Genomic DNA, 15,867 nt, shown 5'->3' on the forward strand with positions numbered 1-15,867 from the left:
ATGGGAACCAAAATAGGCAAAATAATTAAATTGTCTAGGAGTCCTTTAGAAGGAAAAGAATGCCAGGAATTTTCTCTTAAAACTGGAATAGATGTATACATGCTGACCCCCCATCAGTCCACTTGCTCCATATAGACACAGTTCAAACATCCATATAAAGCAAAGAAGAGACTCAGGTCCTCATCACTCCCACCCATTCTCTCTAGTTGCCCTCTTATTAAGAAGTATGTGAACAATAATGGCCATATAGACTATCTTTATAAGTAGGGCTGGGCGATAAAACGATAGCGATAATTAAAGCTGTATAACTTTTCCTCCATAGAAATTTAAGACATGTTGATATAACGTCGATAGAACTCATCCCATTCATGTTTTGACCAACAACATGAATAACCAATGACAATGAGAATAGCCCTGCGCCGGATGATTGTACGAGCAAGTAAAATATTTTTTTGCATAAGGAGAACATTGTTAGTTATGTTGTGGTTATTTGATTTATATCGCAATTTACATTGATATCGACTGTTGTGAAAACAATTGGCGTGAAGATTTTTTTTCATATTGCCCAGCCCTACTTTGAAGTGACAACAAGAAGATGTAAATGTTGCACATGGATTGGATTGGAGGAATGGCCTAGTGGTGGCCTGGTCCGCAAAAAGAAATTTGTCTAAATAGATTTATGATTCAATGCAATATATTTAGAAATATTTAATGTATCCACTTCTGTGTGTAGTCAACAACTGACTTTCAAATCAAAGAAAGAATAATGCAATAAGTAAAAATGTTGGCATATTCATAAAAGGGCTTTATTTGAAGTAAGTCTCACTTTTTTTTGTTTTGGATGTCTACTTTGCTCTTTTTGGAGCACACAATGTGATGTTACTTTTCTTACTTTTCCTCTGACTCACTTACTGTATCATTGTCTATTCTCTCTTCTCTTCTCGGATCTGCCTATCGACTGTTTAGACTGCTCAATAGAACTCACAGATTTGATAGGCTGAGTATTATCACATGAGATGATTTGGCAAGAAAAGCTAAAGGTTAGAAAATGCTCTGATTATTTTGTTATAGGTCTCCATGCAGATAGTGCGGCGTCTGGGTCATTACAACAGAATACTTTACTTGCAGATACACACACACACACAGGCAGAGGCACACACACTGACTCAGCTGACATCTCTGACCCGCTATAGTTTAAACGTTGATTTATTTGAAATGACCACCACAATATCAACACTTATTATCACATATAGTGATACTTATAGTGATATAGTGATACTTTTTTTAAATGTATAAAATCTTTCTTCGTAGCTGCACACATTCATTCATTCATTCAGCTCGTCATGACTCTGCTCGCTCTCTATAACCATATTATTAAACAGGATTTGTATCGGAACCATTCTGTCCAAAGCTTTTTGATGCATATTAATGGTTGAACAGTATATCCGGTTTCAACTGTATTATTCTAGATTTTAGAAGACAGTAAAATATCGTCTGTGTCTGGCTGGCTGCACCCCTGTCAGTTTTTAGTTTTTTATTTAGCCCTCATACACTCCAATATCTATAAATCTGCCTGTTTTTTCTGATAATATCATTACTTTACTATGCACTCTTTTCTGTCATTCATTCCTGCTGAAGGTTCCTTCAATCCACCTATCGCCAATTTACTCTATGTCCCTTGTGCTCTAGTCCATATATATATATATATATAATGGGTGGGAGGATGGTTTGTGAGGGGCTGAGACAGGGAGCAGTGACTTTGCAAATTCATAAGAAAGAAATTGTATTCCTCACCAACACACAAACCCGTTTTTAAGCAAACAAGAGTTCCTGTCTCCATAGCAGCCATGCACTGTAGCATCTGCCAACATGCTAATCCAGTGATGCTATTATCAGCCACCCAGTTCCCTCAGACAGTAAAGTTAGCAAATAGGGTTTTTTGTCAGCAAATGCAAATGTCAGTGAGACTTTCAATGAAATAGTTTCCGGAACAAGCAGGAACTAGCCCCAGGATCTAAAAGTTTCCTATGTACATTTGTTTTTCTACCACATTTCAAGAACCACAAAGACTAGGCAAATTAGCTAGATAATGGATTCCCATTGGCTTTGTTTCATAGGGCAATTAAGGTGAGTTTGTTTGTACTAAAGAAACCAGCTTTTAAGGTTTCTTGAAAGCCCCATGAAGGCAAAACACACCAGGTTGTAGTCAGGTTTCTCCTTGATACATGATTGCATTAAATCAAACATGCAGACAGGTGGCAACTTAAAGGAATGTTGTGAATAAATGAGTTGGTAACATAAACGCAGATGCTTTGACAGGGTATGCATATGAAAATGATATCAATGGTAGGGCTGGGCGATATCGAAGAAAATCTTATCACGATAATTTCAGTCGATATAGATCTAAATGAGAATATATATCAAATCAGACAACAACAAGTGACTCTGCTCCTCTGATGTTTTCTAATCACTCACATGTAGAACTGTTCTTTATAATAACCTGCTGAATTCATATTCGTGTTCCAAGATAAATGTGGCGTCGCAACAATGACATCAAAACACAGCATAGCGTCATAATCTGCGGAAAGAGCTTCTGTCTGCAGGAGCGTGTGTGTCTGTCTGCTCGTCTATGTCCCCCGCCTCACACACAAACTGATAATCGCATGTATTTAGTTATTAATCAATGGTGTCTCCATGTCGTTCCGGTCACTTTAACCCTGATGTCCTGACTGTGTACGTCATGTTACGTCTCGTGTTGTGTAGCAGGTTTAAACATGTGTCTCATAAACTCTAGAGCGACTCAAACAAACCCAAAGTAAACATCACTCCTGTACGTGGCCTAATAACTTGTGATCAGTGATGGTGTTTATTGGTAAAGTGTAAAGTGAGCACAGGTCAGAGGAGGAGAAGTGAGGAGGAAGAAGACTCCGACAGAGACTCTGACACATACAGGATAACCGGAACTTTAATGAGCGTCTGTCCTGGTCCTGAAGCAGCGGTGTTATAATTATTCAGCCGTGGGAAAATGCTAAAAGAATGAACGAAGCAGAAAATATGAATGAGCCCAAACATTAGCATGAGCCTAACCTGACCTGACGTGGCCGAAACACTATTCCAGCCACATGATTGGTTCGGGCTGTTTGTGTTGTTTGTCAAAACATGGATGGAATGAGGTCTTTCGACATTCTATCAACCATGTCTTAAATTTCTATCGAGGAAAGTTATATCGCGATAATTATCACTGTCGTTTTATTGCCAAGCCCTAGACTCTTGCCTTCTCGGTTACCAGAGTTCAACCAAATTTTACCCAGATGGGAAATTTTGATACTTGTGTTGGACATTTAACTAATGCTGTCCAGTGACTCCAGTGCAATACAAAGTGCAATGCTTTCCCTTGAAATGATGTGGTTTAAAAGTTATTTAAGGAGTACAGTACTTTCACAGTACAGTGCACGGTACAGTACTTTTCACCACAGACTATATAAGATGGAAAATGCGTCTCCACCATCCAAAAATGAAGACGAAAGAATCTGGTTACCAACGCAAATCCATCTCACCTTTCAATCATGATAATCACCCTATCTTTATAGCAACAAATAACTAATTAAAACAAAAGGAACTTTTTTGGTCCACGTAGCCAGTCGGTGATCAAGATGCTTTGGTTCACTTGAATGGATCAGTCATGTCTCATGTCATCCATCTTTATATACACTCTATGCTCTCCACCAATAACAATGACTACTGCTGTTGTTTGCCTTTTTTTTTATCTTTATACATAAAAAATATACAGCAATATTTACCATTTGTGTAACCTGGTTTTCACCAGTCTATTATGCTCAGTAATGCAAAGTTAACCCCAAACGTTCTTCTGCCAACAGAATACCTATGTAGTAGGGCTGGGGCAATGCATAGACGTCATCGATTATGTAAATTCGTTGACTTGCTTAACGTGCGCCGACGTGTCGTATGGAAGGTGGCTGCACCTAATCAAAGCATGGATTCACACTAAGAGCAAGCTGAAGTGAAAATAAATTGCCCACGATCATCTTAAGCACAGTTCACTTCATTTTACTTGAAACGAGGAAAGAACATTTATTTTGTTATTAAAGTACCCTCGAGTTCAATGTTAAAAATTTATAATAATCGTTGTTGAAATACTATTCAATTGTACTTTTTAAATTTTATTTGACAGTCAGTTTTTAACTTCATACAGACATTGATACAACTACTGGGCTACTTTAACATATATGGCACTGAATCATAACACATGTTAGACATTATGATGTTTTGGACTTTTGCTTGAGGAAAATCTCTCTAACTGGACTTCTTTGAATTTTAATTGAATACCCCTGATCTAAAGTGTGGGAGTTTTTAGTCAGAGACCGAACAACATGGTGCTCTGTAAGCTCTGCAAATCAGAAATGGCTTATCACAGTAGCACAACCGCTATGCACGGGCAAGAAAGGGAGGAAGAGGTAGGAGGGAGGGAGGAGGAGAGAAGAGTGGGGGAAGGGATTATGTGCTTGGGTGTGTTTGTTACTCAGAGATGAATTATTCCTGTTAAAAAAAAGTTAAGTGTAAAGTTTCAGTGTTACTCAAATTGCTCTAATTTTATCCTAAGATAGTTTTTGGGATTGATTGCTAAACTTGAAATTACACACGCCTTGCAGTGCATACTTAATATAATCGATTAATTGAAAAACCTATCGTTAGATTAATCAATAAAAAAATGATCGATAGATGCAGCTCTATGTAGCATGGACCTCTTTAGTTTACAGAAACAGACTCAGGAACTAAACCCAGAACTAGACTCTGGCAGTCAAATTAGAGCGTGGCTTCGTAAAAAAGTTCTTGGAAAAGTTCCTGCGGGCGACACCGGTCTCTAGACAGTCGTTCAGTCATTCACTACAGTACAGTCATACGGGCCTTCAACAAGCCTTTCCCAACACTGAGCACAAGTGGACATAGCTTCCTGTTTGATGTGCTTGGGGAAGTTTTAAAGAATCATTTACTCAGAGCGCCCCTCTCCTCCACTCAGTCACACTTTTGCCAAACTCTGCCTCAAGTCATTACTCTTCATGTAAACCTTAGCAGAAATGTCTGCTGTGGCCTCCAGCTGCCCCGACTCGTTGAAACAGATCTGTTTCAACTATTCTCCTGTTTTTGGTGGGTTAATGGTTATTGAGCAGAATGACTAATTCCCTGGTCAGTGCACGATGTGGGCAGAGTGACATGGTTCTGCTTCGTTTAACGGTCACAGCTGTGTGATTATTGGGCTTCTTCTCACTCTGCCCCCTCCAGGCTTTGCTGTGTTGGGGATTTTGAAATGGCTCAAGGTCTCTAAGCCTGTGTTCGTTCTCAGTGCTGTAATATTTTAAAGCTTCTAATTTCACAGCTCTGCTTGTGATTGTACAAACATGTGGGTTTAGTATTGCATTAGTATTAGGCTACTTTTTGTAGTCATATGTACAGTATATACTTCTTAATGACAGATGGCATTCAGGGGAGCACCTCTTTTTCTTGCTTTTTCTGAAAAGCAAAGATGACCACTACTGGTATGACGGTGTGTTTTTGGAATTCATCAAGCGGCAAGGATCCTGTTAAAATATGATATTGGTTAGCACTTTTTGGAAGTTGACCCCATGCAAGGAACAAGAAGTCAGAATATATTTGCCTCTGCTTCTGTTACCTACATGTTACTCTTTTTTAATATTTAATATTGATACATGCCTACATACATAAACAAGAAAAAAATGCCATTAATTGGGGGTAATATTCACGTGAGCAAATGATAACCATAAAGATTTGAATCTTGTAGCAACTAAGTATCTAATTGTGGAATTGAAGCACAATTTAACGTCATTTTGAAACTTAAAAACCACTGATTTTATAGCACCGAAATATTTTCTTTTGAAAACCATTTATCTGGTCTGAGTTCCCCTGAAGTCTTCAGTTGTGTTTCAAGTTTAGCAATTTCAAGAACTTTTTCAGTATTTATTCTTTCAGGGTTCGGAAATTCAGGTTCAAATTTGTTCTCAATATGCAGAGGAGAATAAGATGTTTGAGTTTCAAATCTTTCTCTTTTTGTTTGCCTCCATAACTTATTAATTCCCAGGGCCTGAGAGGAGAATAGTGGTTGAGGACGTTGTGGGATTAAAAGTTGCATGTTTGGCTGGGCTCTGTGGAGACGTACTGAAGCCTATCAACTGGGCCTATCAGCTGGTGTTTTCTGCCATGTATTTATGAGACTAGAACAGGAGTTGCCATGGGAACTAGCATTACCCCTCAGGAGAAGCTCTAGTGAATGTACAGTAGCTTGTCCGTGAGAAATGCTTCTGCTGGGTTTTCCTGTTAGGCAAAAACAATGGGATCTGTTGAATTAAGCTGATCATGCCTGCAAGACCTGCCACTCTCCTTTTATTGCATGCATGTGAAATTGAGATATACATGAATACACACTAGGTGCGGATGATAGGACCTAAAAATGATATTACCTTTTTTTTGGCTGACTAGATTTATTATATACATATATAGTATTTTTCTTTTCTTTCTTACTCAATCACTCACATCCCAGTAACACCCCTCCCCTCTGTTCTAGCTCTTTAGTCAATGAGAAAGTGAACTCCAGTGCTGTTTCTTGACAACTGCTATTCATGTCCCACTCAAAGACATACTTTGTCTGAAGGGGAAACTCCACTGTTGCTTGACCTGCTTTCCGCAGTGAAAGATCCTGTCTGGTTAGAGGGCAGGCAATACTCGGGGCACTCCTTCACTGTACACTCAACTGTGCTCTTGAGTCACCGACAGTCAAAGTTGACTCTAGTCATTCTTGGAAGACAATTCAGCTACTTTGCCTTTGGGATCCCTGCTGTACTTTATACAATAAAGCACATTGTATTATCTAATCTTATCTACAGTTCTGCTTAGACAACGCCGCTGTAAATATTATCAGTGTCACGAGTGTTGTTTCCTTTGCATATTTCCTTTGTTCCCAATTTGTATTGATATTCCCATTTCCTCCAGTGCAATTTTACTTTCACTTTTAAATCCATTGCTTGTCTGAAGAGGCGACTATGGATGACATTGTCAGTAGAGCCATTGTTAGTAAAAATCACTGCTGTGCCTTGAGCCCAATTCATGCTTCTGCGCCGAATTTACACCATAGGTCCAGTGTAGCCTATGCATAACCCCGTATTTTCTGAATCTCTTGTTACGCCTTACGCGGTTTAATGGTCATTCAGAGACCGTCTCACCCGACGTCTTTATTTTCTTCATTGCAGTTCTTCAAGAAAAAGTAATTGCTCTTCAACATCTATCAACTCCAATTCCAACATGATAACAGTTGCCATTGTTCCGAAGTAAACAGAGATGCAGAGAATCTGACATGAACTCGGGAGCATGTCCTCACAATGGGCTCCGGACTTTCTCTGGATTTTCTCTTTAACAAATGAACAACGCAGCAGGAGAGTCTCCGTTCAGACACGTTCACAACAACAGAGAAATCTTGAAACGGAGCGTTCAGAAGAAGGGTGCTTCAGGCAGAGGCAGGACATAGCATACAAGTTCCGTGCGATCAGGTGTTTTTCCGCTTACAGCACATTGACGCCCGTGTCAGCCCTTATCATGGAAAGCTCTCTTTACATCTATGTCGGCATCTTCTACATCTTTTTTCAGTTTTGAGCCTGTCACATGTTTGAAACGTCATCAACACGCCCACATTTTACATTTTCATCCTTGTGGATTAAAAGCAACTTTGAATTATCTGTAAAAATACCAAACATTGAAAGTAAGAGGCTCTCATATGTGATTGAGTTTTTTTTTTTTTCATCAAACTACACAATGTCAGATGTGTAGCTGAACTGCAGTGACTATGACTTGAGTATTGGGAGAAGTGAAATGGAGACTGGGTTGTAAAAGAGTGTGTGCAGCTTGTGCAAGCAATTTTCCTCCCCTATGACTTGGTCTTTCTGCATTTATGCACATGTGCATATGCTTTGTCACTGCAACACAATATTGGAGGAGTAAAATCAGTTTACCGTTCTCTGTGTTGGGGGTGAGCCATGGAGCCCTGTGAACCGCTCCACTCACCCACACTGTCAGTCAGGCCTCTGTGGTAACCACTGCCCTAAACACTGCAGTGCACAACTCGCCTCACAAGATCCAAGAGACTTTTAGGATAAGGGCTTGACGAAAGTTAGGCCCAGAGTTAAGTCTACATTCGTATCTAGAGTAGATAACACAGAGTTATGCAACTTCCACATTGCTTCATCATCAAAACTCTATAAGTGTTCAGACCATTCTGCCTCGAAGTGCGCCGGTGGGAAAGAAATAAATCAAAAGACTCAAGGGTACAGAGGTTTATTTTGTTTCTCATGTTTGAATACATACAGTCCTCTCAAACTATTGGAATATCAAGGTCAATACCTTTTTTTTTTCAATTTACAAGTCAAGCCATTTGGGTGTAAGATTAAAAGATAATGATGAGAGTTACGAATTTTAGCTTTTTTTCTGGTATTTGTAGTACAGGTTATCCAGAATGGACAGTGGTGGGTTTACTGATGCAAGGTAATGAAAAGATATCCTGTGCATGTTGAACACAGCTTCATAATACAGATCCTTGACAAGACCAATATGAAGATCTGTCCATGGGTGAAAGGGGAGTGATTTTGAAGCAGGAAAAAAGAGGCAAAAATGATCAGAGCCATAGAACGTTCGGCATAATCAATACAACATATTGTAATGTCCTTAAAAAGAAAAAACAACCGGTCTAATGAGCAAAGATAATGAACAGGTCGTCCATGGACAATAAGAACATTTAATGACAAACACATTGAGATTCGAATGAAAACCTTTAAAACATGCTCCACAGGGCGGAGGGGAAACCGCAACATGGGAAAGAATGACCAGTTAAGCTGAGCAGCCTTTGTTTGTTAAAAACAGACTGTGGTTGAGTTCTGGACCATTTTTTGGGGTCATGATGATGCACATTCTTTCACAGTCTAGTTTGTCAGGAGCAGGATGTAGGTGGACAGATCAGGGGCCTCATTTATAAAACAGTGCGTAGGATTCATACTAAAAATGTATGTGCGCACAAAAAGCCAAACATGGCGTACGCAAAAAGGTACATAAAGATATATAAAATTCAAATGATTGCTTAACACTGTCAGAATGTGAGGGAACTTGTTTTATATTAACCCCCCCGTCTGTAAATTAAAACTAAAGTTGGACTTGGTGATTCACGCACAGAGTTAGAAGATATATATATATATTTTTATATATTGTTTTAATTTAAGGGTCTTATGGAACAGTTATGTTGCGCACAAATAACGCCCTTGGTTTTGATGTATAAATGATGAAGTGGATAAATAATCTGGCTTCAGTTCACCACCTCACGCTGCATCGCCATTTTTCCATCTCCAAACTGTTTGCACGCATTGGTCAGAGTTGGCGTGGAAGTGTGCACATTTTCCCATCAAGTTTGTTTTGACAGATCCCAACGTTTGCATGCGAAGTGGCGTACGCTTCTTTCGTGCCTCGTTTTGTGCGAACGCAACGGTTATAAATGAGACAGCTCAGCACCCTCAGGTCTATTTATTTCACTACAAATTTTGCTTAATTGGAGCAGCAGAAATACTTTGTGACTTCATTATACTGTTGATTGTATTTTTAATTGATTCATGAGGGGGTGGGTTACAACTTGTCATTGTCATATGCAATTGTGGTGTGATGTTTTTTAAATAAAAACATGTTTGAATTTATTAATCATACTTCATCATTTCATTAATCATACTCATTCAGAAAGTTTCACAACATATTCTATATTTTACCAATTTATCTGCACACAAGAGTTCTCACCACACCTCATTTGAGTTTTTACTGCTCTTTTATAACATTGTAAGTGAATATAACCTAAGTGGGAAGAGAACTTTTCACACTGTCGGCAATGTGGCATATCCACTTCTGACCTGTTTTCATTTGCCGGCTAACCTCCTGTCTCTTCTTGTCCTCCTCCTCAGGTACTGGAGAGAGCGGCAAGAGCACTTTCATCAAGCAGATGAGAATAATCCATGGGTCAGGCTACACAGACGAGGACAAGAAGGGCTTCACCAAACTGGTGTACCAGAACATCTTCACCTCCATGCAGGCCATGATCCGCGCAACCGAGACCCTTAAGATCCCGTTCAAGTATGAACAGAATAAGGTGCGTACTGTCAAGTGCTGGGATTAAGATATTGTTGTGTGATGTAATATTGGAGCAGAGGTACATCTTAATGCTTGTAGTTTTAGCAGTAGTGTGAGAAACAAGATATGAATGTATTAAAAAAAATTGCACAAGAAATTGGATCCTTCAGTAACGCACTGTTTTCTGTCAAAACTCCGGAAAAACTAGTTTTTTTTACTGTGCAAAGTAAAACATCTGTAGGTATTCAAATTTTAGGATGCAACTTAAATCACTGACATGATTTAATGGGAACTCTGGGATGTATAAAGCCTTTTGTGGCTCCAGAGGAGATTGTATACGATCTGATAAATTACCTCAGGTGATGTCACTTAAGTTGGTGGGTAATTTAGGTACCGGGTTTAGACTGGAAACAATAATCTGTGATTCTGTATATCCATCCGATCCTTTTTGAAATTCTTTTTGTCTGTTTTGAGGCTTTTTCTGGATTGACTCCGAATTGAATGGTGAACTAAGTGATTTAAGAGCTGTCATGATGCATGGTGATAAATAATTGCCATTAAACTATGTGTTATGTGGGTTGGTTGGATGAATCGGCTCTAACCTGAATGTTTAATTTACATTTCACCCATTCAGCAGACTCTTATCCTTGAATTGTCACTGGTGAACAGTGAAAAGTTTGGTGTCATGGACATTAAAGACTTGATCCAAAAAACACAGGCACATGTCTTAGTGTGGTTTCTTAGTCAGTCTCCTATCAAATGTTTGGCTGCAGTTGTCATTACCAGTCATCATTGCCCAGTCCAACGCCCGTTTGTTTAGTTAATCTCCTGTAAACCATATTCAAATAGATCATAAACCTGGTATTAAAATAAGATGTAAAGTGAATCGAGCTGTCATTCTCCAGTTAACTGTGGCCACTGATAATTTACACTATATTTGAATGAAAGGGACATTTTAAAAGTAGTGATGTACATTTTATTGAACGTGTTTTACTGCTTAAATAAATTATACTGCCTTTTATTTTTATAATATTGTAAAGAGATTGCCTGTCTTGTGCACTTTTGGGATTTTTATATATTTTGTACACCTTATTACGAATGAATTAAATTTTTACATTAAATCTGAAAGTACTGAATCCAAATGCTTGTGTTGAAAGATTGCCTTTTGGTTTTGTTGCTTTTCTCTCAGAATAATGCCCTGCTGGTGCGTGAGGTGGACGTGGAAAAGGTGTCATCATTCGATCAGCCGTACATCGGTGCGATAAAGATGCTGTGGGCCGACCCTGGCATCCAGGAGGCCTATGATCGCAGGAGAGAGTACCAGCTCTCCGACTCAACCAAATAGTACGTCGGATTATTTACTTTCTGTGAAGAAGGCTTTTTTTAGAGGGTTTTTAAGGGTTACACTCAAGCAGAGGAAGTGAAGAGGGTTCAGGCAGATGGGAAGTCGGGGAAAAGGAAGAAGTCTTGGTGGGTTTATAAATGACTGGTAATAATATCAGAGCTAATTACAACCAACATTAATCTATTCTGACTTAAATGAAAAATTTAACACTGTGGTAAGAATTCAAGCTTATGCATAGTAGTATAGTATTTTTATGAGCTGCTGCTGGCTAAATGCATTCATTTTTTACAGAAAGGAATTTGTGTGTCTGAACTTGAATGTGCATGTGGTCTTGTATTGTTGACACTGTTGGTTTGCCTACATGTGCATCTCTGTCATATGTTCCCTCCACCTCCACAGTTACCTTAGTGATTTAGAGCGAATAGCATCACCGGGGTTTGTGCCCACTCAGCAGGACGTGCTGCGGGTTCGAGTGCCCACCACTGGCATCATTGAGTACCCATTTGACCTGGAGACTGTTATCTTCAGGTACTGGTGTCAAGTGCTGCCGATCACTGGTTGGCTCGCTGCCTGTGGCCAGTCAGTTGGAAACCGCCGATGCCGCTATCCACATCTGCCCTGTGTTGCACAGCAGGGCTCAGCACTGTTACACATCCCTGATGGTGCACTCTCTAAGGCTGGCCTCCAGACTCACCAGAAAGACACTAATCTTGTGTGTTCGAAAAGGGGGTCACAGTCGGCCTCTTAGCTAAATTGTCATTTTGGAGTCAAGTTATAGTTCCTGCTTCCTTTAAACTTACAAACCTGCACTATGAGAGAAAGCAGAGGATTGGCTTTGTCTTTGGGAGCTGCCATCACGGATGAAGCTAATAAGAGAGAATTAGCGGGGTGGTGGTAAGAATTGTCACCTATCCCCCTCATAACTCTTGGGAATGGTTTTTTTTCTCCCCTTTGGTTACCTCTCGACTGTTCCACTTGCTTTTGGAGGGGGTGTGCGGTATCTGCTGTTATGCTTCACTTTCTCTTTCCTCCCTCTTTTGTTGTCCTTCCTGTCTTTAGCTATCTAAGTGATCTGGATCGTATTGCTGAACCATTCTATCTACCAACCCAACAAGACGTGCTTAGGGTTCGAATCCCAACCACTGGGATCATAGAATACCCTTTCGACTTGCAAAGCATCATTTTCAGGTAGAAGAAGAATTACACTACTTTACTAACCCCAGTTTTGTACCCTACTAGTGTTTTTTCATCATTTTAAAATCACAACTGCCGGCTAAAGTCTGACTCAACATGTCTGTGTGTCCTACAACATGTTTCATGTCCCGGTTTGTACATTTAAACCCAATGTCTGCATATGTCTCTAATTTATTCTGTAATTAATAATGTGTTTAATGTGTTACAGTAGATTCTACTGAAGCTGAAGTTAGTTGATTAGTAATTTGGTTTATTGACTGAAAATCTAATTATCTTATGATTGATTAACCGTAAGGCATAAATGTTCAAAGTTTCAGCTCTGGGTGATCTTGCGACACGTGGTTACTATGGGAACAACTTGTGTGGTGTAGTTCTACAGCTAAACACTCTCCAAACAGCTGCTTGGACAGAAATACAACAGAGAGCGTCTGGTGTAGCAGGATTTGGCGTGTTAATAAAGAATCGCGACGACAATCTGATATCATGCTGTGCACAGCGTAGTGAGTTTTCCACACGTTTGCTACATTTCTGAGAAGATGGAGGTGTGCAGCCTGTCGCCTGCAGTTTTTCATCACACAGCTCACTGTGGCCGCCGCTTCGTGTTCCTCTACGGGCAAGAATTAATAACCAGCCCCCTGAAAACAAAGATGCCGAAAAAATTACCGTTGAATTGTTTTTAAATACCTGTGAATCCTCTTCACAGTAAAGCCATCCTACTTTTAAACCAGTTGCATGCTTTTAATGTGAAGCTATAGTAGTATAATATTCCATTTACATTAACAGTAATTCCAAACAGCTCTGAACAGAGTTAACAGCGAGGTCATTGTTGCATGCATCGTATCCTATGAATCCATTATGCATAGGCAGGCAGTAGAATACAAAAAGAAACTTCAGAATTATAACTTCAAGCAATTCTAAAACCAAAATTTCTAGCAAACATTTGCAGAGTTACAGCTCCAGTGTAACAGTCCCTTTTTGTTTATATCCTATGTGATAGATTATCTTTGGGATTTGAACTGCTAGTTGGATGAAATGAGCAATCTGGTGACATAACCTAAGAGAAGTTGTGATGGACTTTTTTCACAATTTTATGACAACAAACCATCAATTGAGAACATTTTTTGTTGCAGCTCTAGTATTTTTGCATGATTTAAAAACATTCCCAACAATGGATGTTTTTTTTTTAAACACTCCCAAGCCTCACTCACTATAAACGGCAGTATTTTACCATGATATTCCCAGTGTCGTCAGGACTTGCCATAGAGGCTATCATACAACCTGCCATCAATACGCAGAGCAGCTTCCCTTCCTCCTCCTCCTTTTTGTTAAAAAAGAGAGAACATACAGAGATAGAGATCCAGGGAAAAAGAGTGTTTACAGAAGAGTGCAAATCAATAGGATGCCATCATGTCAGCCCGCTCCTACGCTTGGCAAGGCTCAAAATAACTCTGCTTGCAGTGACGTGCTGAAGAGGTTCCCAGCAGCCCTGTTGCAGTTGGCCGGTGGGCTCTGCTGGACTGTGCTGCTGATGGTGAATCACTATACGCTGTCAATTACATCAATTTTATGTTGAGAGACCAAAAATACAAAAGTGAAGTGGAGATGAATGTGAGGTGTCAGGCTTTATTGAGAAGAACTTTATTTTTCTAGTTTCCTATTTTTAGTGAATCATAAGTACGTGTTGTCATGTACTTGTAATTAAACATGGAGCGCAGTCGCTCAGCCCAGCATGTGGATAGTAACGAGCACATGTGGGATTAAACTGCTTGTGCTTGCAGCTGTCGGGGCAGTAGCCACAACAAGGAAGCCTTTCATAGACAAACATCTCCATTAGGCGTGCTTCCTTCTCTTTTAATTGGCTTTTGAAGTCACAGTAAATGTCATTTTACTTGGCTTATCCAACATAGGAGAGCTTATCGTACTAAGTAGGTCACTCATCCTTGCTAGAGGAAAAAAAGGAGGTCGTCTGATGTGAAGGAGTTTTAATTTAGGCCGGCTCTTCTTCTCCGGGACTCCATTTATCAACGCCCTCCCTCCCTCTGGCCGACTCATTGACTGAGTTCACCTTTGTGATGTGTGATCACATTTTCACTCTGTAGCTCTACAGTGATATGGAGTAGTTGGTGGAATTGTCTGTAGAACGGAGACTCAAACTTGACTGTAGCAGCTTAATTAGTTTCAATGGACATATCAAACAAACTGACCCCTCTTCAATTCTTATGCCACCGAATTCGGTCTTCATTCTAATTCCATTTCATTAATTGTCTTAATTTCTGTTATTTAAAGATGAAACTTGTATAAATGAAAAGATCAACGTTTGAAACAGAATTGTCCATGAGTCTCCTTTCCCAGAATCAACACCCGTATATCGAGACTTCCAAGCCCTTGTTTTCATTTTCTCACATTCTTTCTATGTGTCCTCCCTGATTTCTCAATTCTTTTATGTGCCATTTCCCCTCATAATTCTTTTCCTCCAACCATTCCTTTTTTTCTTTTTGCCTCCTACCTTTTATCTGTTGATCCTCTCGTATCCCTCACTCTTTTAAACAGGGTAATATTTAGCAGATTTGCTTTCTATCTCCTGCATGGACTCGCCAGCATTTTCTCTGGAGAGAAGGAAGATGGTGGCATTGTTTGCACACACATTTACTTTCTTGTAGTTATTTTGATTCACTTAAGGGAACGTTTGCTCTGTTCTTGCTGCAGATTCTTCTTTCTTTTCTTTTTCTATTCTCAGTGCAAAAATAGTGTTTGGCTTGAACCGCACTAGACTCATTAGATATTATGTTCAAGCAGTCTTTTGTCTGTCAGACTATACTTGAAACATATCACTTGGCCACAACTGAATACAAACCTTAGTGTAACTAAGTGAAAACTTTGGCCCAACATCTGCAAGATGAATGCCTCTTTGCACTGATGGATTTTCTACTGGAAAATCAAACTCCTGTCCTGAAGTGACCCAGATTCTTGGCTTGTCCTTGGCTGAATTACTTCAGGGTTTCCTTTCTCATGGCTTTGTTGCCAACTACAAAATTTGAATTAAATGTGAAAAATGTCATGTTTAATTTAGATTCCGGTGTACGTACATCTGTGGTTCAAGTTGGATTTCTTATCCATGGTTGTTCCACAGATTTGACAAAGTTAAA

General features: G+C 39.5%; 1 protein-coding gene across 2 annotated transcripts in view; it reads left to right on the top strand.

Moving 5' to 3' along the window:
* The window catches only part of LOC118120798 (guanine nucleotide-binding protein subunit alpha-11), a 36,582-nt gene that overhangs the window by 12,990 nt on the left and 7,725 nt on the right, over positions 1 to 15,867 (top strand). The window contains exons 2-4 of one of the 2 annotated variants that reach the window (XM_035176103.2): positions 10,017 to 10,201; positions 11,372 to 11,526; positions 11,927 to 12,055. In XM_035176103.2, the coding sequence (XP_035031994.1) occupies positions 10,017 to 10,201; positions 11,372 to 11,526; positions 11,927 to 12,055 (469 nt within the window). Of the gene's footprint in view, positions 1 to 10,016; positions 10,202 to 11,371; positions 11,527 to 11,926; positions 12,056 to 12,586; positions 12,716 to 15,867 lie in introns of both variants that reach the window. The other variant, XM_035176102.2, reaches the window with a different exon arrangement.

Source organism: Hippoglossus stenolepis, chromosome 14 (genome assembly GCF_022539355.2).
Source record: "Hippoglossus stenolepis isolate QCI-W04-F060 chromosome 14, HSTE1.2, whole genome shotgun sequence".
Classification (NCBI taxonomy): domain Eukaryota; kingdom Metazoa; phylum Chordata; class Actinopteri; order Pleuronectiformes; family Pleuronectidae; genus Hippoglossus; species Hippoglossus stenolepis.